General features: G+C 44.0%; 1 protein-coding gene across 1 annotated transcript in view; it reads right to left on the bottom strand.

Moving 5' to 3' along the window:
• Nucleotides 1–23,461, bottom strand: part of MYLK2 (myosin light chain kinase 2) — a 130,876-nt gene extending 107,415 nt beyond the window's left edge. Inside the window, exons 1-3 of the mRNA XM_069243366.1 lie at nucleotides 23,124–23,461; nucleotides 15,842–15,911; nucleotides 4,340–4,880 (exon numbers count right to left, since the gene is read on the bottom strand). Coding sequence (XP_069099467.1) covers nucleotides 4,340–4,880; nucleotides 15,842–15,908 — 608 coding nt within the window. The 5' untranslated portion in view covers nucleotides 15,909–15,911; nucleotides 23,124–23,461. The remainder of the gene's footprint in view (nucleotides 1–4,339; nucleotides 4,881–15,841; nucleotides 15,912–23,123) is intronic.
• Nucleotides 23,462–23,716: the final 255 nt, after the last annotated feature.

Genomic DNA, 23,716 nt, shown 5'->3' with positions numbered 1-23,716 from the left:
TCAAGTGAACATTTAGTATCCATGATCTTCTGAATTTGGGCCGAGTGGGCTTGTAGCGTGGTTTCCAGGGATTGCAGACCAGGCACCGTCTGCTGCCCATCCATAGCGCTGCGGGTACAGGATGCTCTGGGGCCTTAGCTGTCTTGGACTTCCCCGCCATGGCCTCCGAGCAGGATCTCTCTACTGTGTTCTGGGTCGGTGCTCCAGTGAGTGGTCTGCGTGCCAAGTTTCTCCAGGGGATCTACACCCACGACCCAATGGGAGCCCACTCAGTACAGGGCCAGGCCACTCCACGCCAGCAACAGTAACCACAAGTAAGGAAGCCCAAAGTCCAAGAGGCAACCTCCTTGTAACAATGGTAGTCAGCCTCGAGGCTGGTAAAACTGCCAAAGCAGCCTAGTCTTTCTTATTGTTTTTGTAGCATTTGGGACATTCCAGTGCCCATATCAGGTAATCAAATGGACCTCTCCGCTTCTTCTATAGGCTAGTGTCTGGACCCCATTCAGTTAGCTATGGCGGTATGGTGCACCACTATCAGGCCCTTGGTCTCCTAGGTGCGCTTCCTGTAGCAGCGGAATATCGACGAGGGGGAGGGGTGGGGAGGAAATCTCTGTAGCGCTACTCTGAATTGTCCCGTTGGTTGCAGCAGCGCCTTGTTTCCACGCGCCTCATTTCCCATCAAATCGGCATCGCGGGGGGCCGGGGGGAGGGGGGAAGGGGGAAGGAGGGACTCCTGGCTGGTGACAGCCCCCCTTGCTGATGACCCCCCCAACCACTCACCGCACCTTCCTGCGTCTGGTGACTTCGGTCCTCTCGATCGCAGTACTCCCCAAGGCTCCGCCCCACTGCGTCTCCCACGCACGCGAGCCCCAGGCTCCGATGACCTGCAAGGCCTCCTCCGCGTCGGTGATACGCAGGGACGCGGCAGTCTCTCCGCGTCGCCTCCCCGCGTGTCAGCCGGTTCCTGAGGGATTTTGCCGGTCAGCGCTGCCTGGTTTTGCCTCCCCGGGAGCACTGATCAGGATATTTTGCTGGGCCCGGGACGGAGCACACGTTTTAGGTGTCCGTCGCGGGCGCCATCTTAGCCACGCCCCCGAATAACATTACATAATGTAACATAGCATAACATAACCTAGCATACCATACTATAGCATAGCCTAGCATAACATAAAATAGCCTAGCATCGCATAGTATAACATAACCTAGCATACCATACTATAGCATAGCCAAGCATAGCATAACATAACCTAGCATACCATACTATAGCATAGCCTAGCATGCCATACTATAGCATAAGCTAACATAGCATAGCATAACCTAGCATACCACACTATAGCCTAGCATAACATAACCTAGCATAGCATAACCTAGCATACCATACTATAGTAGAGCATAGCCTAGCATAACATAACATAACCTAGCATAGCCTAGCATAACAGAACATAACAACTCACATGAGCTAATGAGGGTCTATTGACAGATAACAGATGTTACTTGTAACTAGAGCAAGAACTGCACACTAGATTAAAAGAAGCAAATACTCTCAGGACTTGGAGGTGTGAGCAAATGTATGTGCCTTGAAATAGGGGTTCATAAAAAATGTACCTCTACCTACAGGTACCCATCGAAAGCTAAGCAACTCCAAGGCGTAGGTTTAAACATTGGGCGATGCACTACGAAAAATCTGTGCACTGTAAATAACAGAACATAACTTCACATTAGTTCTGGTGTCACAAAAATGGACACGGTTTTCTTAACTGAAGCAATGTAAAACTAGCCTGGCAGCGTGAAAAGCGTTATGGCAGTTTTCGAGGCACTGTGAAACGTTTATGGTAAATTGAAAACTGCCATGTGATGTTCTTGGAAGTAGCTAGAAACTGCCATGGATATGAACGCTTTGCGTGGTCAATGTGAAAAAGTGCATTGCAATTTGATAACTGGTTTAGCACTGTGAAACTGTCCAGGCACTGTGGAAATTGGCACAACTGGTGGCAGTGTAAGAACTGGCATTGTAATGTGCTTCCTTGGTGCAATATGGAGCTGGTCCCATGGAAATTTAAAAACTGACAGGCTGACACATTCAGCACAACGCTGGCATCTCTAAACAGCACTGGCATACCTGAACAGCACTAAGCTAATATAGTCAGCAGCAGTATATGATTTAGCAGTGGAATAAAGCATTTAAACAACATGGATTTTGTTAGCAGCACTCAGGAATATTTTAGCAATAGTTGGTTACATATTCTATAATATTAGCAATGCTAGTGGTGTTTTTTTTTCAGTAGTTTAACTAACTGGCACAGTAAACTGATGTGCATTACATCTCCTCGCATTAATTCTGAAGTTAGAGTGATTCCTAGTGGCATACTATTCAGCATCTTGTTTCCAGTGCAGTGGTGGCAGTCCAGTATCAAGCACTACTTCAGTGAATAATCACACACCGAGTTCCAGTGTGCATCTATTGCTTCATTAAGCACACAATGTTCTTTTGGGTGCCTACACTGTGTGCTGCTGCTTCTGCAAAGAAACAAAGTTATGTGTACTGAGGCAGACCGTAAATAATTAAACATTTCGTGATTTCCCTTCAGAACAGAACAGAAATAAAAGAAATGATTCTGTGCAATATATATTGAAATGTGAGCTCGACATTGCATCGTTTGGCGTCGTTTTCCCCAGTGCCCACCAACCTCACCCTAACTCTATTTGAGGGGTCAAGGGTCACCATTTTACATAGTAAAATACAGGGCTGATATTTACACCCCACATGGAAATCCATCTGCCTCCATTGTTAAATGCTTAAAGAAACGAGGCAGGCTTCACCATTTAGCCAAGAGAAATCACTAATAATACGAAAAAACGTAATTGATTTAGTATCCATGCCCTGTTTTCCAAACTAATTTTAATCATTTTATTCAAATGTTCCTTTAAAGCTACGATGGTAACTGGAAACCCAAAACAAGACCCGAAACTCAAACTGTGATCAAGGTACGGAATTCAGATTCATATTGAACACGGGTGTACAAGTCCACACTCAGAGCTGGGTCCAATCCCATTCTGAGGATTAAACCTAGGACTGGATCCAAATTCACACTGATGACCACACTCCGCTTTTAAACTTAGCACTGTTTCCAATCGCACTTTGAGGACTACTTTCACACTCAGGCCTTAAGTCAATCAAACCCTGAGGGCTGCACTGCGTTATCCAATCAAACCCTGATGGCTGCACTCCGTTATCCAATCACACACTGAGGGCCGCACCCCATTGTTCCACTCAAGACTGGATCCAGTGGCATCGTGAGGACCACATTCCACTTTAACAGTCAGGGCCTGAGGTACTCTCACAGTGATGACCAAACTCCACCTTCACATTCATAACTGTACATAGCAGCGTTGTGGGGATAACAGTCTACTTTCACACACAGGACTCCAGCCAATCACACACTGAGGACCACACTCCGCTTTCACACTCAGGGTTGGATCCAATTGCACCGGGATGGCCACCGCCCAATGTTATCTTGAGGACTTGAAAAAATCATACACTGAGGACCACAATTTACTTTTTCACTTAGGATCGGAAACAATCGCATTCGGAGAAGGACAGTCCACTTTCAAACTCAAGACTTGAGCTACTCATATGCTGACTACTTTACTCCACTTTTACACACAGGAATGGATGCTAGTGAGCAGTGAGGAGCACTGTCTACTTTTACATTTAGGCCTTAAGTTAATCGAACAGTGAGGAACACCCTCCACTCGCACTGTGAGGGTGAAAGTCCACTTTCACAATGAGGACTTTAGACAATCACACACTGAGGACCACACAACAATTTTACACTCAGGACTAGATCCAATCGCAAATTGAGGACCACAATCCACTTTCACATTCAGGACTTAAGGTAATAACTCACTGAGGACCACGCTTCACTCTTACATTCAGTTCTCAATCCACTCATACCATTACCACCACATTCCACTGTAACGCTCAAGAATTCAGACAATCACTTTTACACTCAGGAATGGATCCAATAACACATGAGTGCCACAGTTCACCTTCATAATAAGGACTTGAGACTATCAAACATGAGGACTACCACGCCCCACTGTCAAACTCAACTCCATCCAAAGTCACCCTGTGAACTGCAGTCCACTATCAAACTTAAAAATTCTGATGCAGCCGTGCACTTAGGAAGAGATTCTAAATTTAAATTGAGGACTTGAATCTAGTATTAAACAGTGTTCGAGAAAGTGCTGCTTGAGTTCTCATTGTGTAAAGATATCAGTTCAGGCAGTCAAGAAGCCAAAATATGGTGAGACTGTGCAATCATGAACATTCCATTACCTCTGTAAGCTGTTTTGACTTTCAGGTTCGGGCAGGGGAGGCCTTCCTGATGCGGGAGCGTCTACATTTGCTCTTTCAGATTTCTCAGCACACTGCTCCTTATCATTGGGGCAGAGGTTGCTTTCGTCTCTACTCAACTCGTGGCACTCCTGTCCGTTTTTTGCCAAGGGGGCTACATCTGGTTGTTGTGCCTCTGAGGACAGCAGCTTGGAAGAGGTCTCTGTTGCAATATCAGCCACTTCCTTTGTGGCTTTGTGTGTTCCTTTCTCTGACTCATCTCCACCATTTTTTGTTTTTGTCTCCTCTGGTGCTGGAGTGTCTTGTTGCATGCCCTCTGTGGCTCCAGCTTTTAACAATTCATCCTTCTTAGGTGAGGCCATGTCACTGCCTCCACAAACTGTATCCTTTGCTGTGGTGCTGGTAACACTTTCTGCTTCTCCTTTGCCAGCAGGGTCACAGGAAGGCTTCTGTTTCACCACTTCACTACTCAGGCAATTCGCACCTGCAACTATATCCAAACCTTGTTTGTCTTCCGTATCACCTACAAAAGAGAGGGCAAGGCCATCAGATGCTGCCGCAGCAAGGGAAGCAAAATATGTGGCACTATACATTACCACTGCCACAAATTAACACAACCAAGTCCTGACTACAGAAGGTGCTCTGATGCCCCTGCCCTGCAATGCCACACTTTCTGCCCATCACAAAATACACATGAACTATGAAGCACCAGTTTTGCAGCGAAATGGGTTTGACGTATCGATGCTTCATGTTTTGTAGCTGTTATCAACCCCATTAAAATATATGTATTTTTAATCATATTTTTAGTCATTTGCAGGGGATGGTGGTGTCAGCCACACCAAGTAAGAAATAAAATGACAACATCTGTTAATCTTTGCTAATACAAATATTTTGTGTATAATCTGGTATGTTACTACAGGCTTGAAGTAATACACACCTAAACATGAAAGCCGAACATCGCCCTGAAGAAGCATGATGGAAGTTTAGGGGTATGCTAAGGAGAAAAAAAATAATGTTCTGAGCTCTTCTTGAAGTTTTAGAGAAAAGTGGGCAGAGGGGTTGGGTTCAAGAACCTGGCTAGGCCTCTAGGACTATGCGTGGGCACCTGTAGGCATTTGGAGTCTGAGCAGGCGATGGGCCGCCAACATATTAGGGGAACAATGCAAAAGAGGCCATCTCTAATACTATGTAAGTCGTGCTAAGTATTTTGCACTGGATACACTGATTGACACGATGAAATTGGAAAGTTACAGGATGTGAATTCATTGTCTAGGAAATGTTAGGTCTGGCCACACAGTCTTAGTCCCATTTTATGGGCCCTTATATTAACAAGACAGAAGTGTACGTAAAGCTGGCTTGTTACCTTCCAGTGTATGCCCTATTAGAGGGGAAAACATAGTGCACTTATGCAACATGCATATCTATTGTACAGTGGTACAGGGGATGACTTCTTTACTACTGATGTACATACACAAGTGTCTGCCTACCTAAGTGTATTCGAGGTTTGGATGGCAGCCTACTTTACCAAGGTAACCCTACTAAAACATTAGTCCTCCTGTCAAAATTTTATACCACTTTTTTGTATTGTGAGCTGACACTGAGTTTCCAGTAATACACCAGTGCAATTATGATCATTTTCTGTATTTACATAAAGTGGTAATTCCCCTAGTTGCATATTGGTCCAAGGAAGCCAGCTTAAAACAATCAGCCTGAATTGTAAAAGGGCTTTCACCTTAAACATCTGAAGTGGAGGGAGGTTCCATATATGTGCAGCATGGTGCATGAAGGCTGTTCCTGCTGAACAATCTAGATACAAGATGCTCCATGTGATATTTTGAGGAAGACCTCAGATTTATTGATGGTAGGCTTTGGGTTCCTTTGTTTCTGACTTTTAAAGTTTGGGACTGCATGTCATTATTTTTAAGTCAGGGGTTTTAAAAGTTTGGGACTGCGTTTCATTATTTTTAAGTGAGGGATTTGACACCACATATGTCTGCTGCTTATAATGTACATAGCGTGGACTTTGTGTTCGCCCATTTGAACTGTTGGCTTTCTTCGACCAGCTTCTGGTAGTCATCGTCTTGAGACTTTGTTAATCACGTCTTGGTTCGACCCACTCGAGTATCCACCACTCATATCTGGGAGTATCCTTCCATTCCTACCCGTGTGTGTACCTCGGCCTGTATAGGGACTATTTTACAAAAAGAGCCATCTCAGTCTGCTCCTACTGGCTTCCTCCTCTGTATCTCACTTTAATGTGCTAACTTTGCCTGGGTTGGTCCATTAAACCCAAATATACTGTCTTTACCACTGAATATTTATAAGGGCATCAAGCGGAATGAAGGTATGGGCAGAGAGATGAGTGTTCGTGCGCCTGCATGTTAAAGCATCTGTAATTTTTTTATTCGTTTGGGGGCTATTAAAACAACACTCGTAGTCTGTATAAAATGGCACAAACCTGATCACAAACGTAAATTAGTGAGGGAAAGCCAGAACTTCAATACCTTATCAAAACAGCTACTGCTGCCATGTAGCGGTTAAAGCAATGGCTGGAAGGAAACCAAAAGCCATCCTGACAAAGATGTTCAAACCAGCCCCAGCTCCCTTCCCCTCTCTTTATTTTCTATTTGGCTTGCTCTCTCTTTTTGCTTCCAGTGCCTACTGCCAGAAACCCCAGGGAGCTTCAGACAGAAGCAGCGCCCTTGGACCTTTAAAAAGGTGACTTTTAATGGCTCATTACCTTTCCTTACCAAGGGAAATGCCTTATCAGTAATGGAATAAATGACCCATCGGGCCCTTGTTAAAGAGGTCGGCCATTCGGTCCCGGTCTCTAAACCAAACTTCTCCAACTAGTAGCTTGTGAGCCACTGGTAGATTTCCAGCTACCTTTGAGTAGCTCTCCAGTATGCAGCCCTGCCTATTAAATTAAAAGCTTTTGCTTGGCTCATACCGGAACTGAAAAGTTTTTACTGAGACTAAAATGTGTGTATTTTCAGAACTCATAAGATGAAGTTTGGATAAAAATGGTTGAATTTTCATAATACTTTTAAATCCAAATGATAACTCACGTGGTGCTGGAAAAACGTATAACTAATATTAATACCTTGCTGCCAAGAGCAGTTGTTATGCATTATATATGTAAAGGGATTCCAAATTAACAAAGTTTTTTAAGTTAAGTGCTGGCAACCCTGCCTGATGTACCGAGGTGATCACTGCTGGTACTCTTGCAGTGTCACCACTAATTTAATCTGGTCTGATGCGGACACTATTGCAAGACTAAGAATATTAGTAGCTCTGGATAATTTTCATTGAACATAAGTAGCTCTTGGTACGGGAAAGGTTGGAGTTCCCAGCTCTAAACAAATGAGGGAAGTTGTACGTGGTCAGAATCTGAACCCATATTTTCCAAAGAGATCACCCAGTGACTTAAGGCAGGTAAATCATGATGGGGGGCGGGCTGCAGGGACTAGTCCTGTTGTGCCCTACATGTCAGGCATTTGAGATCACACTATCGACTTAGGTCTCTGCTCTGGCTTAGCCTCTGATCCCTGCTTGAGGCAAAGAGCATAAAATGATTGGTGGTGCAAGGAAAAGCCAACACCTTGGGGTCTCCCTTATGTGTAAGACTCCCAGATCATGAAGAAGGAATACTAGAATAGATTCTGTTACTATGGTGGGCCACAACCTACCTTGAAGATCGTCTATTAATAATGCATCTGATACAAAGTGTATTGAATTTATCAGATGTGATAATTATCACTTATCCTGATATATGCGATGAAAATGTGGCACAATATAAGAGTTTTGGTGCTTACAGTTTCACTATGTGGATTATGGTGCTTACTGTATCAAAATCAGTATGTTTTTGAAAAAATCCTCCCTTATTCCCCTCATTAAAAGCCATTATCTTTCACCTTCTAAAATGTAACGAGGGGTGCAGACTTTATCACAATGCTAATTACAAGGTGCAATAAAGTTCCCACCACTTATAACTACGCTCCCTGCGCAAATAGGTTTTTGTGAAAGTTTGCAGGCTACTCATAATCAGACACTAAGAGGTTAAATTCTGATCACTGTTCGAACTCAAGTTTGTATAAGGATCAGAATTATGAGTGATCTAATAATGATTAATCCCTGATGTTTCACCTGACAGATTTCACCAGGTAAACCCTCCCTAAATTTATTGGTAGAAAATGCCTGCTGAAAAGATGAACCATTCAGAATTTCATTTGGTAAATACAGATTTCTGATGTAATGCCTCATTTATACCAAGAAACTATGCATAAGTAGTATTTCCACAACCATTAAATATCCCATCGTGAAGTATCACTATTTATCAGGAGTATCTTAGGGAAGGGAGACATTAGAACCAGTTGCTTTAACGTCATTCAAAATCTATCTGAACTTCTATAAAGGCAGCTGAAATGTATCAATCACTATTAATCCTCATAACAAATCCCATGGGTCATAGGGCCGGGTGTCTATTGGTGTGTTACATTCATAAAATTCCCTTAATTCTTAACCAAAAATCATCTGGTCACAGGATTGGCTTTTACAGGTCACCATACTTCCCTCAACTGTTCCTTGTCAGTGAAATTACGCCAAGGGTGCTCTACAGTTCTCACCTGTTTCTCTATTTCAAGCAAGCCTTGAGCGGCCCTTGTCTGGGGTGGCCTCCTGCCACTGAATAATATAATTTCCCTGAAGGGGGCTAGCTCATTTGCTGCCCATGTCAATCTTATGGTGTAAGATTTCAGTATGCACTAGATCCGTGACTCTGGTAGCAATGTGTCAGTGTCAGCAAATTCACAGGGATTAAAGGAGGAGGCTGTTACTAATCTAGGAGATAATTTAGGAAATATTAGCCAAAGTGTGACCAGTTAGGTTGACGTGGCCCACCAAAGATTGGGTAAGACTCGTACTTTATAATCTTCATCCACTTCAATTGATACCCCATTCTCCGTTCTTCAAAGTCTCCGGTTCTCCCATGTCTCTCCTTACCTTGCACAGTAAAAATAGCTCCTTTTCCCATCTGTTTCAATTTACTTTATTGAGCATTGCTTGTAAAGTATTTCATTTCCTTGCACCACCCTGTGGTTCTGTGCTAATCTCAAAGAATGAACCTACATGGGCTCTTGGATGGTCATCTCGTCTGTTGTTTATGCATCTCCTCCCATCTATATTCTTTCTAGAGGCAGGTCCTACCCTCTGTTAGCTGAAAACTACGGAATGCTCTATTTCAGTATTTGCTAACCATTTGACCTCTGCAGAGCTCTATTTAATGTTTACTGGAACCCGGGGACCACCACTGAATTATTATTGAGATCTGGGGACCCACACTGAGTTACTACTTAGGGGGACCCCATTCTAAGCATTTTCGATGATTTGAACCACAAAACAATACACAAAACTACTGAAACAAGCATTGATCAAACAAAACACAAATGATGAAACGTCAATTTAATTCAACAGCAAAATAAAAAACTAAATTGTAATAACAATTGAAAGACTGAATCTTTTCCACATTTAATGTTGGCCACTCATTGCCCATACTTTTATATCTGTTCCATAAACTTACACTGCTCCCACAAATCTGCCTGATCTGCCTGTGGTTACTAACATAGGGCCTGATTTAGACCTTGGCACATGGAATACTCTGTCACAAACATGACGGATATCCCGCCTGCCTTATTACAATCTCCAGGGGATATAGTAGGATAGTAATAAGGTAGACGGGCTATCCGTCACATTAGTGTTGGAGTATTCCACTGCGCCAAACTCTAAATCAGGCACATAGTTTTAGCCTCCAATTTCAACAACCTTCATCTTTACATGTTGCTTCTTTCACTTAATAATATTTAATTTTGTAAGCAGTTGCGGACCTCCGAGTAGGCTACATAGACACCCAAGGGACCTAAGAACAAGGATCAAGAACCCCCGGCTCTATTTAATATACCTATGTTCTCTCTCTCTCTCTCTATATATATATATATATATATATATATACATACACACACATATATCCATTATTATACATATATATAATATATATTAATATATATAATATATATATATGTGTAATTATCAACCTTATTTTCGTTTAAGTTCAACAAAATCCAGACAAAAATAGCACTGTATGTTGAGGACTAGCCATCCTTACAGCTCACCTCCAAAATAGTATCTTAAAAGCGAAAGAAAGCAGTGAGAGTTTCACTCATATCTGTAGAGACACTTAATCATTAAGGAGAAATCCTCGTTAACGTTTAATAGGGCAATCCTTCTCAACATCACTGTTAAATGCTACTAGTTCTTGACAGGTCCTGCTGGCCAGAAGTAAACTGCTGCAGACAAACCAAACCCCATGCCTCAAGGCTCCATGTGTGGTTTACACTCAAGCGTGGACAGACAGCCCAACACTCTGCAACCCCATTCCTCCCCTGCTCCAATCCATCTTAAGGAGGAAAGACAGCACAAAGCCCCTCTGAGCAGCTGAGTGCCCATCTGATCGCCATTTGTGTTTCACCATCACCTCACGACTCCTGCTGTATTTTTCCCCACACCACCCCCATCTATGCAGACTGTGCTGCCTCTCCTTACACAGCAGTTCCCCCACTGCCTGCACTGGAAAAGCCAGAGCAACTGAGTAAATACATCACAACTACTGTTTTCATTATATATCTTTACTAGCCAGGCTGATAGAGTAGTGACCTACCCAGCTCAATACAGGTCATCTGGCAGCACTGCATGTGTACGGGGGTGGATAGGGGCACTAGTGGATACCCCGTGCCCCCATCAACCCATGCTTTGCACAAAAATGGATTACCTCAGAAGGCGAGAGGTTGGACAGGATGACTCTGTCTGCAGAATGCGGTGGGGTGATTAAGAGGAAAGGGCAATACACTACCACAGCTTTCAGGTATCTCTCTGCCATTCCCCGCTTCCCCTGATTCTCCCGGCCCGCCCTGGTCTCTTTCTCGCTGTTACCACATGAGTTTGGTTTTAACTCAAAACAATCCAACAGTGAGTCGAGCCTGGCAAGTATTGAGTTTGTAGTGTATGTTGCAGGTAACTATCATAACTCTAACCCTATCACAACGCAGATATCCTACGCACTCATCAGAGAGAGTTTACACAAGTAAATGCATAGCATTGTGAACCAACTATATCCCAGAGTACTTACCCCATAACATGGTACTTAAATAACTTTTTAGAGAACGTAAATCCATCGAAAATGCTTAAACACCAATCAAAGAGGGCTGAAACTGTATCCTATGTTGTAAAAATGTTATCTCGAGGCACATAAACCCCATCTCAGAGTCAATAGATCCGCAGTGAAGATAGCCTGAACCACATCTCAGGGTATGTAAACTCATCCCAGAGTTCTTAACCTGCATCCCAGAGTGCTTAGAGCACATCTCAGGATGATTAAACACTATGCCATGCGTTGTGACTTTATTGCATTTAGCTTAATGCATTGCATTCATCCCATTCCAGAGGGCTGCACCATGTTTACATTGCATTTTAAATGGTATTAGATAGAAAATAAATTCTTCACAGTGTGCTTAAAATGCACCAAGAGTAACCATTCTCTAATCAAAGAGAATGTATACAACATCTCCAGGGTCGGACTGGCCTACAGGGCAATCATGCAGTGCCCGATGGGCTGGTCTGACAGGTCAGTGTGTGGCCCGGTTTTGGATGTTTGTGGGCCAGTTTATGATCTGCTGGGAGGGTTTTACTGAAGATTTCCCTGATACTAAAACAAACATTGCCTGAAGCAGGTTCTAATCCACAGACTTCCATACCTTACAAAACACTACTTTTACAGCATGTCTTTACTAGTACCAAACTGCCCCAATTTGAAAACATGGGCGACTTTTTCAGCTTCCTAATTCACTTAAGGAAGCCACGTGTATTTTGGTGTTGGGGACTATTTTCGGGTTCACTCCCACAGTATATACATCAGGGAGGCTTAAACGCTATCGTTCAGTGTTTAGACACCCAGAGGGCAAAACTCCCCACATTTATGAAAGTGTAACCCATATCAGAGTGTTTAAATGCCATCCCACCACACATAAATCCAAGTTCAGATTGTTAAACTCCATCCTGAAGAGGTTATTCTACATCTCGGAGAGCCTAATCTCAAAGGACTATCGCACAATTATGGGATCACCCAGCATATTTAGGTACATTTCATTTAGGCTAGTCGATTTAAAGATATATAGAGGCCTCACTAAAGTGTGGGAACTCTGAATGGAGCACCTTACGAAACCGCTTAATAAATAAATAAATACACTGGCTAATTACCTCAGGTTTCACACTTTTTTCCCATTCTGTTTACTGACCACTTCAACCATAAAAAAAACAATTCAGTACAGCACATACATTATAACAATATGTGTAAAGACCCTGCAGATTGCAATTACTAGGATATATAGACAGCTGGTATGTGGTGGTGTTACACATTCAGGCTAAGTTAGTGCTTATACAAAGAAAAAAGAACATTTAACAAACCCACAACAGAAACGTTCAGGCGAGTGTTAGATGGGTATTGCCGTCGTCTTCTGACCCATGGTTCTACAACAGGTATCAGTTTCACACTTTTGGAGTGGTAACTAGCCTCCCCTGCCCTGTTCAAATACGTGCCTGGTCTTGTTCCTCTCTGTTTCCCTTCCTCTGTGTGTGTCATTTTAGGTTACTCTCTCCTGATACCCAAATGAGAGGATCAGCTGTCAAACTCATTAAATTCCATCCCAGCAGGGGCGTAGCGTGGTCATTAAGATTGGGGGGGGGGCACGCAGGGGTCTGACCTTCAGATTTTCCAACATTCAGGATGGCATATCATATTAAAATACAATATACGACAAGCGGTATGCATGAAGGGGGCTTAAGGGGCAGTGAGAGAAAAGGGAAGAGGAATGCGGAATGGTAGGAGTACTAAGAGAGAAAACACAATATTTTGTAAAATAATCAATATTTTTTTAGGACTTTCAAAACAGAGAGGGAGAGAGAGTGCATGCGTATTTCTCTATGTGTGTATGTAAAGATTCCCGGTGAAATCCGACAGCCATCTCACCCGACTGAAAGCACCTGTACCCAACTATTTATCAGAAAATACACTTATGGGGGGGGGGGGTTAAAACCCCAAATGCACCACCCCAAACCCCCTCCCCTCCGAAGCAACATCAATGCGTTCCTGCAGAAGCTTAGCCCCCGGGGAGATGCAGAGGAACCAGTGTGGAGAATCAAAGGGAAAATGGCAAAGGGTTCCGGCTGTGAGTGCATGTCGAGCAGAGGGCCTTCTGCACTGAGCATGTCCGCAGTGCCACCACACCTTCATTCCGAAGGCCCAGATCAGCAAACTTCCCACCTCTTTGCTACTCTCAACTCACTGGCACACGCATCTCCTGGGCCTTCTCACTCCTGGACTCCAGACTTCACAACCAGCTGCTATGATTAGAACAAGCAGGGCTTGATATAACTGGCTGCTGGTGGGTAGTGCTTTAAATGGAAATATATAAGTGCATGTACTGACTACTTAGAGTATGTTTGCTCCTGAGAAGTCTTGATACCATCCAATTAAATGCATTGCAGGAATGCTGAGAAATGCAGGTACTCTCCTTTTCAAATTAAATTTAAAGCACTGGGCAATGCCTAGGCCCTCCCTATCAGGACTACAGGCTCCTTTGCCCCATCTGCTCCTCAGCCGAGGAGTCCTCATCAGGCTTGTATAACTGCAACCTCATTGAAGTGTCTCCTTACTGAGACAAGTCACTATAGTTATGCAGTTAATTGCAAGCATGGCAGTTCTGAGCAACAGGACCACCAATCCTTGTTTGGCTTCATGAGCTTGCAAGAAGATGCCAATATTTTCTGCTCCTTCACAGAAGTAATGAGCTTTTCACCTAGACCAGTGGTTCCCAACCTGTGGTCAGGGAACCCCTGGGGTCCACGAAGCCTCCTCAGGGGTTTCACAACAGCTTAGAAAATTAAATAATATTAATAGATTAGGTCCCTAGCTTTCAATATCGACTGGACGGGGGGGTCCCCGGACTCCACTAATGATTCAGTGGGGGTTCCCAGGTTGCAGTAATGATAAAGTGGGGGTCCATAGAAGTCAAAAGGTTGGGAACCACTGACCTAGACATCGCACCAGATCCACGTACCAGAAAGGTTCAGATTAAAACTTGCATAGAAATTGTATAAAACACTGGTTTATAACTGTTTTATAACTTGTTTTTTAACAGGTTTATAAATTGTATATAACAATGGTATCTGCACATTATTCCCCATTGTAATACATGGGAGCCTGCATCCACGTATAAAAACCTGTTTCATATTTCCTTATTACAGGCAAACGTGAAGAATTCCTGTAATAAGGAAATTACCGAACTGCTCATCTGCAATAAGTAATTGCAGTTGAGTTCTGACATCACTTCACTTACTGGCAAAGCCAGAGTGAAAGGCAAGTCATGGAGTAATATGACAGCCACAGTTTAAAAAAGGAAAATTTGAACTGCTTTTTCCTTCTTATGATATAATTCTCTAAAAAGAAAAAAAGAGATCAGCAGAAAGTACATATTTATGGAAACAAGTTTATTTTTCTCCAAACTATAGGTCACTGAAGCAAAGATAAAATCTCTGCATGTTTCCACACAATCTGAAGCATAGCACCTTTTAACCTAAATTACAATAAACTGTTTCTAATATATTTTGACAAAAATTACTAATTGCTTTTTTGGTGTGTTTAATTTTTCAGAACAGTTTCTGCTTTTATTGTTGGTTGAAATGAACGTAAAACAGCAGGGCACAATGGACTGAAGGGTTTTATGGGAAAGGTGATGGTATGTCTATGTATTATGAAGACTGAAATACCCGCACGCTTCAAGTGAAAAGATATTGTAAGTCACCTCAGAGTTACTTGACATTATAAATAAAGTTTGCATAGGGCCTGAATGATTTGCAATATCCTTGCAATGTTCGGGTGTGTTTTATCCCATATCGTACCTCCTAACTGGGTGTAACTCCTCCATTTTAGAATTATCAATTGCATCGATACTGGAGCAGAATTTGGGCCAGATTACCGGCCCACGTGCATTCGGCCCGAGAGGTAACCACTGCTCCGTGCTTCAGGGCTGTCCTGGGTAGTTCATTTTCTAACTGAGCAGCGTCACCAGATTGCTATATGCTGTATAAACAGAGCTCCATGTTGCCCCTACAAAAAGGTACGGGACTTGCTCAGGGTACAGCCCCTCACTTCGAGGCTGCTGTGTAGTACCTCTGCTCACTTATTTTGCGCACTGTGCCTGCTCTCCCTGCCTGCCTCTCGTTCCTGCTTTACATGCTCAGCCTAGGTACGTGTTGCCCATCCTGCCTGTGGAACGCACCTGCGCGCCCTATACTGCACGCAGCCGTTAACCTCTGACCCCACGCTGTACGCGCAGTGCTGGACGCATAGAACGCCGTGACTGTCTGCTCACTTACCTGGTGTCCCTTCATGCGCTTCCACCCTGGGCCTCTCCGCTCCTGCCCCTCGGCCGTCTTCTGACATTCTCTGAGGGGAGACACAAAGCCACAGTCTTAAGTGGGCGACAACAATCTGTCCGAACCGGGCCAGGCCAGCTGTCCCAAGGAAACACATACATATGCCTGGAATAACAGGTCATGGCTGACCCGGGGCAGCAGCTGCTCAGGAGACAAAGAGTGATGGGGATCGCCTGAGTAGATAAGATGGGGCAGACTGAGGCATTTAGAAAGAGGAGTCGTTTGGAGCGGGGGAGGGAGGGGGTAATAGAGGAAACAGAGGGTCCTACGGCAGGGATTGATGAGGCTGAAAAGGTGTAAGAAGCAGATAGAGTGGGAGGGAGGCATTTAGGATTGGAGCGGGACAAGAAAGAGACGAAACGTAAGACTAGAAAGCAGAGGAACGAGGAGGGGAAACAGAAAAGAGGGGCGAGAGGGAAAGAAAGAAAAACATAACTAGGAAACAAAGAGATAATTTTTGAAGGCCAAAATGCTATATAGACCAGTGGTTCCTAACCTTTTAACTACTGTGGACCCCCACTTTATCAGTACTGGAACCCGGAGACCCCCACAGATGTATTATTGGAATCCAGCCACCCCCACCCCCAATGAGTCATTACTGTAAGCTGGGGACCTAAGCCGTTAATATTATAAAATTTTCTAAGCAGTCACGGACCCCCTGAGGAGGATTTGCGGACCCCCAGGGGTCCCTGGACCACAGGTTGGGAACCACTGATATAGACCAACAAAGAAAGCATGCAGGACTAAAGAAAAGAAGGAAAAATGCGAAATGAGAGAAGCAGGGAAATAGACAAAAGATGAAAAATGAAGAGAATCAGGTGGTTGTATCTTGATATAGTGTGGAAGCTGCAAAGTGAATATCCAGATTATTTATCTGTACTCTTCATTATTCTGAGACCTTGTGTTCCACAACCTATTTCTAGAGGATGTTACTTGTCTCAAGGTGATTATACTGCAAGAAGTGTCTTCAGGGTTGTGTGTGGAGTTCTGGTTGGGAGAAGGGGGAAGCAGAAAGCGCCACTTTCTGTACCTTTGAATGAAACTACTTACTTTTCTTCAGGCTGTGCAACCTTCACTTCATAATGTCGACGAGGGTGGGATACAAGTCACACATCAAGGGCCCACTTTACAGGATCCTGGCCTTTCTCCGAAGGAAGAGGCTGCTTTTGAGGAATGTGGAGCTCCATGCATGACCAGGTATGTGGACAACCGTGCTGCAAGCCTTTTCGTACTTGTTTTGAATGGCTTTCGATCCTTCGTAGGCCATTACAGGTGACATGACCCTGCTTCGTGTCGCTAGGTCTACTAGAGAAAAGCCCACAGTTTCTTGTTTGCACACTCTAAGGTGAACGGTTATGCTGGTAAATGTAGGACCAATCTGACCACTGCACCATATGTGTGCTTTCTTAAAGTTAATTCTTTCTGCAGCTTTCTGTACAAACCACAATCTACATAAGAGATTAGAGAGAGCCTGCCATCCAGAGCATGTAATAGCCATACATTGAAGTGATGGCTGCTTAGACCACACAATGTTAATATATTGAGGTCGACAGAACAAAGTTTTTTAAGCTGATGCAAACATGTTTTTGTAACATAAGTTATGGGGCAAGAGCCATTTCCTGAGCTAATAGCATTTCATATATTTTTTAATGCTGATGGCCTGGAAGGGTGAAGTACTTCCCCTGAATTGTGGTGAAAAGAAGAACCTTTGAAAGCTGCTTTCTCCTCAGCCCTCCCCCCCAAAAAAAAATCCTGTCCTAGTCTTTGGAGTTCATCATTCACAGACAGCGCCACATACCTTTGGAGCTCTTCAGGGGTCCTTTTTCTGTCCCCGATTTCGTTCTAAATTTGTGTGTCAAGTACGTACATGGCATAAAGTCAGTGGCGTAAAACACAATGATGGGGCCTGCATCAGAATGTTGAGAGGCGACACACGGACTCTCAAATCAAACAGATGTATTCAACAGCATACATGGCATACAAGTACCAAAGTCTAGTCACAGCACCCAAACTCAATCCCAACAAGTATTATTTATATGTATTCGAGGGCACTGAAGTTCCAGACCAGTCCTTCATGGAAAACGAGTTCTTCTTTATTATAAGCTTATGATGCTAACAATTTACTCATGTAAAACAGTGGGTGTTAATGAGCAAATTGTTAACAAAGGACTGTTTCGGCTGCCAATGAGCAAATTGTCAACAAAAGACTGTTTCACATGAGTAAATTGTTGGCATCACAAGCTTATAATAAAGAACTCGTTTTCCATGAAGAACTGGTCTGGAACTTCGGTGCCCTCGGATACAAGCTCTGGGTGGCATGAGGAGCCTCTGAATGGTGAGGCACCTTCGCTGCAGGACCTTCAGGGGCCTGAATTACGCCCTAGTATAAAATACAAGGGAAATGTGGCACCTAGAGGAATCCCACAATTGAGGGTGGAGCTTTCCAATATGAATGGTCCAAGTTGCACTCCCTTAGGCTGATTTAACAAGAATGACCTGAAACAGGCCATCGACAAGGCAGAGGAATGGAACACTTTAGGCTACCCTGTATAAAATGATCTGTTGGGTGCACCATGAATATTGACCCCTGAATGTCAAAAGGACACAATATTGAGGACAAAATATAGAAAAACAAATTGACAGGTAAGTAAGACTAGTTTTTCTATACCTAACTGCACATTTATGTACCTATGTGGTATATTTATCTTCAAGGTACATAGATGTGGAGTTAGGAATAGTACATTTCTACTTCCGTATGTGCATTTACCTTTCGATATTCTGTCCTTCGATATTCGGTCTTACATATTCTTGCACCATGATATTCTGGAGTCACTATTCAGTAGTACAATCGGACTTGTTAACCTCGAGTATCAAAAGCTATAGATAAATCTAAAAGGACCAGCTATGTCTGAGGCACATCCTACAATATAATTCTATAAATCAAGGAGGACGAAATTGTGCTTTGACTGAGAAGAAACACAAATTAAATAATGGAGAAACATCCATAGCCAAGGCTATGACAATGGAAGGCCTGGTAGACGCAGTCATTGGAGTTGTACCATGATACTCCACAGTCCTGAGGGTAAAGTTTGTGGGTGTTTTAAGTGGGATTAGAGTGAAGTGCCATTTGTGGTACATAAATTGATGTTGGAGTTGTGAATGGTTCATCGGGAAGGAGAAGCCAGCGTAAGTACAGAGACGATTTGAACCTGGTAAGTCCAGAGTACATCCTGGTGCTGGGGTGGTGCAGAATGTGGTGTACGCCGACTATCAGTGACATAAAGATGTGTGTTAAACTGTTAATAATATTTTGGAATCAATAAAGCTTTGTAAAAACATGTAAACCTTCAGGTTCCACCGTAAAGCATTATTTTATGGAATTTAGAATGAAAGGGGGCAATTTACAGGTAGTGGGTCCAGTGTACACTTCGAGAGTATTGTTGCAGATAACTACATCCTGCAACATCATGTTATTCATTTATTAATTTAGATGTATTGTGTATAGTTTAGACTTAAGCCAAGTGAGTCTCAGATCGCTGTACAAAATATAGATTAGCATTGTAATTTACATTACAATACACATAGGTGCACACATCTTCAGAGATTTGCTCTGCAAAGGTAGGAATGTATCACAAATGCAAATCCGAAGAACATTACAACAAATGAGCAAGCACGTCAGATTCAGAGGTTAGAAGTCTGAAGTTACACAGAATTTGGGCAGTATGTAACACTTCTGGGTTACAGCATGGGAGTGGTGGCAGATCTGATTGACTGCCATTAAAATGGATTGACATGGAGCATGGCTTGGTCTCCTTTGCAGACCGTGCCCTGCATGCCTCAGGTATGCCAGGGGTCTGCCTGCTGATGGCCCACAGCAAGAACTAATTTACATCCCCAAGCGGCCTGGCAGGTCAGCAAGGAGAAATAGCATGAGGTACGACTGTACCATTGAAACTGTCCCCTCTTCATGGTGGAGAATCTGCCAACAGATTTGCCGCTACTAACTTAATAGCAGAGGAAATTCTACTGGCAAAATCTGGCAATGAATGAATTAGCACTTCTTCCAGAAATCAAGAGGACTTGCTACCCATGGTAAGTAGGCTCTAGTCCAGAAGATAAAAGACTTGGATGTGGGGATTAAAAAACACTTTATCGGTCTACCCTACCCTAGTTAGAATGAGCATCACCTTCCCATCTAGAAACATGTTCCTTTAAACTTACATTTTTAAAACTTGAGTATATTCTGATTTGGCAACAATGAGATAAGGGGAATAAGGGAGAGAGGCAGGAGTGAATGAGAAGCAGAAAGAATATATGTTTGTGTGACAAACAGAGAGAGAGAGAGAGGGAAGGGATAGGGAGAATGAGAAAGGATGAAAACTGTGAAAAGGTAAGTTATCACACCTTTTATGGTACATGAAGGATACTGTGGCATTAGCGTGCAAACAGTACTTTCTAAAATACCCCAATATAAAGCATGTTACTTGGAACCCATGGGTACGTGGACAGCATGCTCCTTGGGAACACACATTCAATATCCTGACAACACAAATGGAATTTATGAATCCCATATTCCTTTGATTTAGTACCTCTATATTTGAAGGCTAGCTAGTTCGATGCTCACCTCCAGATCTTAGCATCTACCAGTTGCCTGTGAAGGACCTCAGAAGTCCATCCTATCCCCTTGTCATCTTCGACATCAACACGGAGCCTCTCCGGGTCTTTTCACCAACCACATCATCAAGATCCACCAAAACGATGACAATCCCCAAACCTGTCTGAAAGCTTCAGCTGCCAACATCCGCCAACTCATGCAGTACCTACCCCGATGCCAAGCACTCCCATCAGGCTGAATTCATACTCAATGACAAAACTACAAGACAAGCCGAGACCTCGGAAGGGCTCCAAAGCATGATCCTGGGGATATTCACACCTTTGCTCTACACAGATGACTGATTCCTCATCGAAAGTGACCTCACCGGTGCTTAGTTTGTGCTGGTGTTTGCAGGTGGCGGATTTCAGGTAAGTTTGTCACCTGGTCGGTATTTCACTGTCATGACTAGTATTTTCAAGTCAAGGCCAGTAATAATGTTGTGAAAACTGTGTCTATTAAACTCCCGAAAAATTATACAAAATTAACAAAACTCCGACAGACATCTGTACTGGCTGGAAGTTGGAAAAGGGAACCTTGTTGCACATACCCTGGGAGTGTCCTCGTAATGGACGAGGCCTTCTGATAGAACCTGACTTCCGCAGAGATTTACTGGGTATCCATCAAGGTTGAGTTGGGACCCTATTCGTCAAATTATTTTACCACACTGGATACTTGGTGGCCAAAAGAGACGTTGCCAGGCTGGCATGCAGCTGTGCCCCCCATCCCCCCCCCCCACCACCGACTTTGGGGCCTGTACTACTGTGCATTAGCTAAGGAAAGAGCACTGTATTATGTGGTTGTTTATCATCTTGTCTGAATGGAGAGACCAAGTTCTTGAACAGATCAGATCGGTACACACTCCATTGTTTTTTGTGTTAATGGTTTATATGGAAAAGAATAAAAAGAACTTTGAGAAAAAAAATATTGTGAAAATCAGCAGAAGCCAGTATTTTTAACTGTTTCCAAGGTAGATTTAAAACAGCTAAAAATGTAATCTGTGGTATTTTACAGCTGTCTGATCTGTTTCTAAACTGGTATTGAAACCAAAATGTCGAATTACCATGTTAAAAAAAAAAAGAACCAAAGGGATTTTACACGGAATACAATTCAAATAATTGCTCCTGGCAGAGTATCAAAACATAAACAAATAGCCTGTGTTTTTCTTTGTGGAATGTAGCAATCCTAGTCACACCCCAAATTTTGGGGGGCTAGAATAAAAAGAACCTGCAAGGTAACATAAAAAGACAGGAAGTATAGGATGGTGGAAGAATGAGGGATGAGGTGGAATCATAGAGTCATGACCCTTGGTATTTGGCAGCCTCGCACCAGGCAGTGTCTGTTTTTGGCTCGTGCACTTATCTATTTTACAAATTAAGCACTATGTTTATCCAAAGAGACAGCAAAAAAAATTGAGACAGCTGGTAATCAAACCCTACCTCCCTGAATCAGATTTCAGAGTAACCACTCAGGCTCAGGACGGTTCCCATGGCAATGCTTCAACGTGGTACTCACCGGCATCCCTGGCTCCACCCTGGCCCCGTTGAAGAGCATCCTTGATCCACTGCTTGGCTGAAGAAACAGAACTACTTTTTTTCTCACATGGACCGACCAGCACTCGCTGCCCTTTCAAGTCACCATCAAACAAAGACTTGCTGCATCACCTACAAAGTGGCAACAACCAGCACCCAGCATACTTTGCTGAGCACTTGCCACCTCAAGGGGAAACACAGTGAGTCTCAACATAGCGAGACTTCGAATCGAAGTAATGCAAGAACGAACAGAGTAGGAAAGGACTGCATCCGTGTGCATCCCGAGTTCAGACCACCATCCTAGCCGCTCAGAAAGGAGCTGGAGGCCCATCTTTCCAAGGAGATCCCACTGACGAGAACCCCTGCAGCTCCACCAGGGCGATCGCATCTCGTCCCTACCCTCCTCCTATAGTATAATCCAAAATGACTGAAGTTGTGCAGCAATAGTGCCATGGGACACAAAGCAACACAGTCAACTGTCCCTCGCCCAGCGGTGTTTTAAGGAAACAGGGTAATTGCTCCAGGCCCCACCTTCCAAATCCCCCCTGTGAAAGTGAATTGTCCCTCTAGCTCACTTCTGTGTATTTGTATAACTCAGCCTTTAACACACAATTCAATATTGTTAGGCAACGTAGAGCTTAAATGAGCAAAAACTGGGCGCCAAAAGATTCAAAGTTATTTCAAACAAGCACACCCCCACCAAAATATTTCTTGCCCAGTGCCCTAAAATTCTTATCACACAATGCCCCACCCCGCGGGTTGGTAGCAAAAAACAACTATGACTAGGATGCAGTGATCCCATCAGACCCGTGGGCTCCGCTGTCACTGCACCTGCTGCACGATTGATAGCCACACTCCTGCATGACGTAGGTTTGAGGTCCAATCTTTGCTGCGTACAAGAGCCCATTGGTGCCCAAACTATCGTTGTGCTAAAAAGAAAGTCACATTTACTCACACATGAGTTATGCCCCATGCACGGACAGAATGCTTCCTAGCATTCCTCGTGCACACGGGTAGAAGCACATGGGCCGCATGTTACCTGTTATCCGCGGTTGCTCGCTCGCCGTGCCACCTCCGGCTCTGCCGTGGGTCGGTACTGACGGGCAGGGTAGGTGCCAGTGCCCCGCTCTGGTGGTAACTGAGCCCTGCTGGTGTGTACTTCTGCGGCGGGGAGGGGGCACGGGTTGCGTACACACAGGGCCTGCAGTTTGTTTTGCCTCCCGGAGCACCTGTCATTGCTGGATTCAGTTACCAGCCCACTCCATTCTTCTTGCGCTCTTTAAGATGTCAATTTATCAGGGTAAAAACATGAGGGCACCGAGCCCTCCCCTCTCGCCGCCTCTCCTCTCCTGGGAGGGAGGGGAGCTGGATTGCAACTCTGTCCTTCAACTTGCCCATTCCTTCCCCTGACCCTCAGGGCCGGTGGCCTTCCATGGCTCCTCTGTTCATGGCGGCACGCCATGCCCCCCCACACCCCCCCCACCCCAGGAACAACGCTTTTGCCCAGTGGTGCCAAGAAAGCTTCCCGGGACAGGGAGTCCTGAGCCCGGGTTATTTCCGTCCTCCAGGGTGGGCGCCTTGGAATTTGCCGTAGCCGCTTCCAGGCCATCCATCCATCCGGGCATTGCGTCA

This window comes from Pleurodeles waltl, chromosome 7, assembly GCF_031143425.1.
Source record: "Pleurodeles waltl isolate 20211129_DDA chromosome 7, aPleWal1.hap1.20221129, whole genome shotgun sequence".
Classification (NCBI taxonomy): Eukaryota; Metazoa; Chordata; class Amphibia; order Caudata; family Salamandridae; genus Pleurodeles; species Pleurodeles waltl.
The sequence above is the reverse complement of the archived record's forward strand: the minus strand, read 5'-3'. Positions and strand labels throughout refer to the sequence as shown.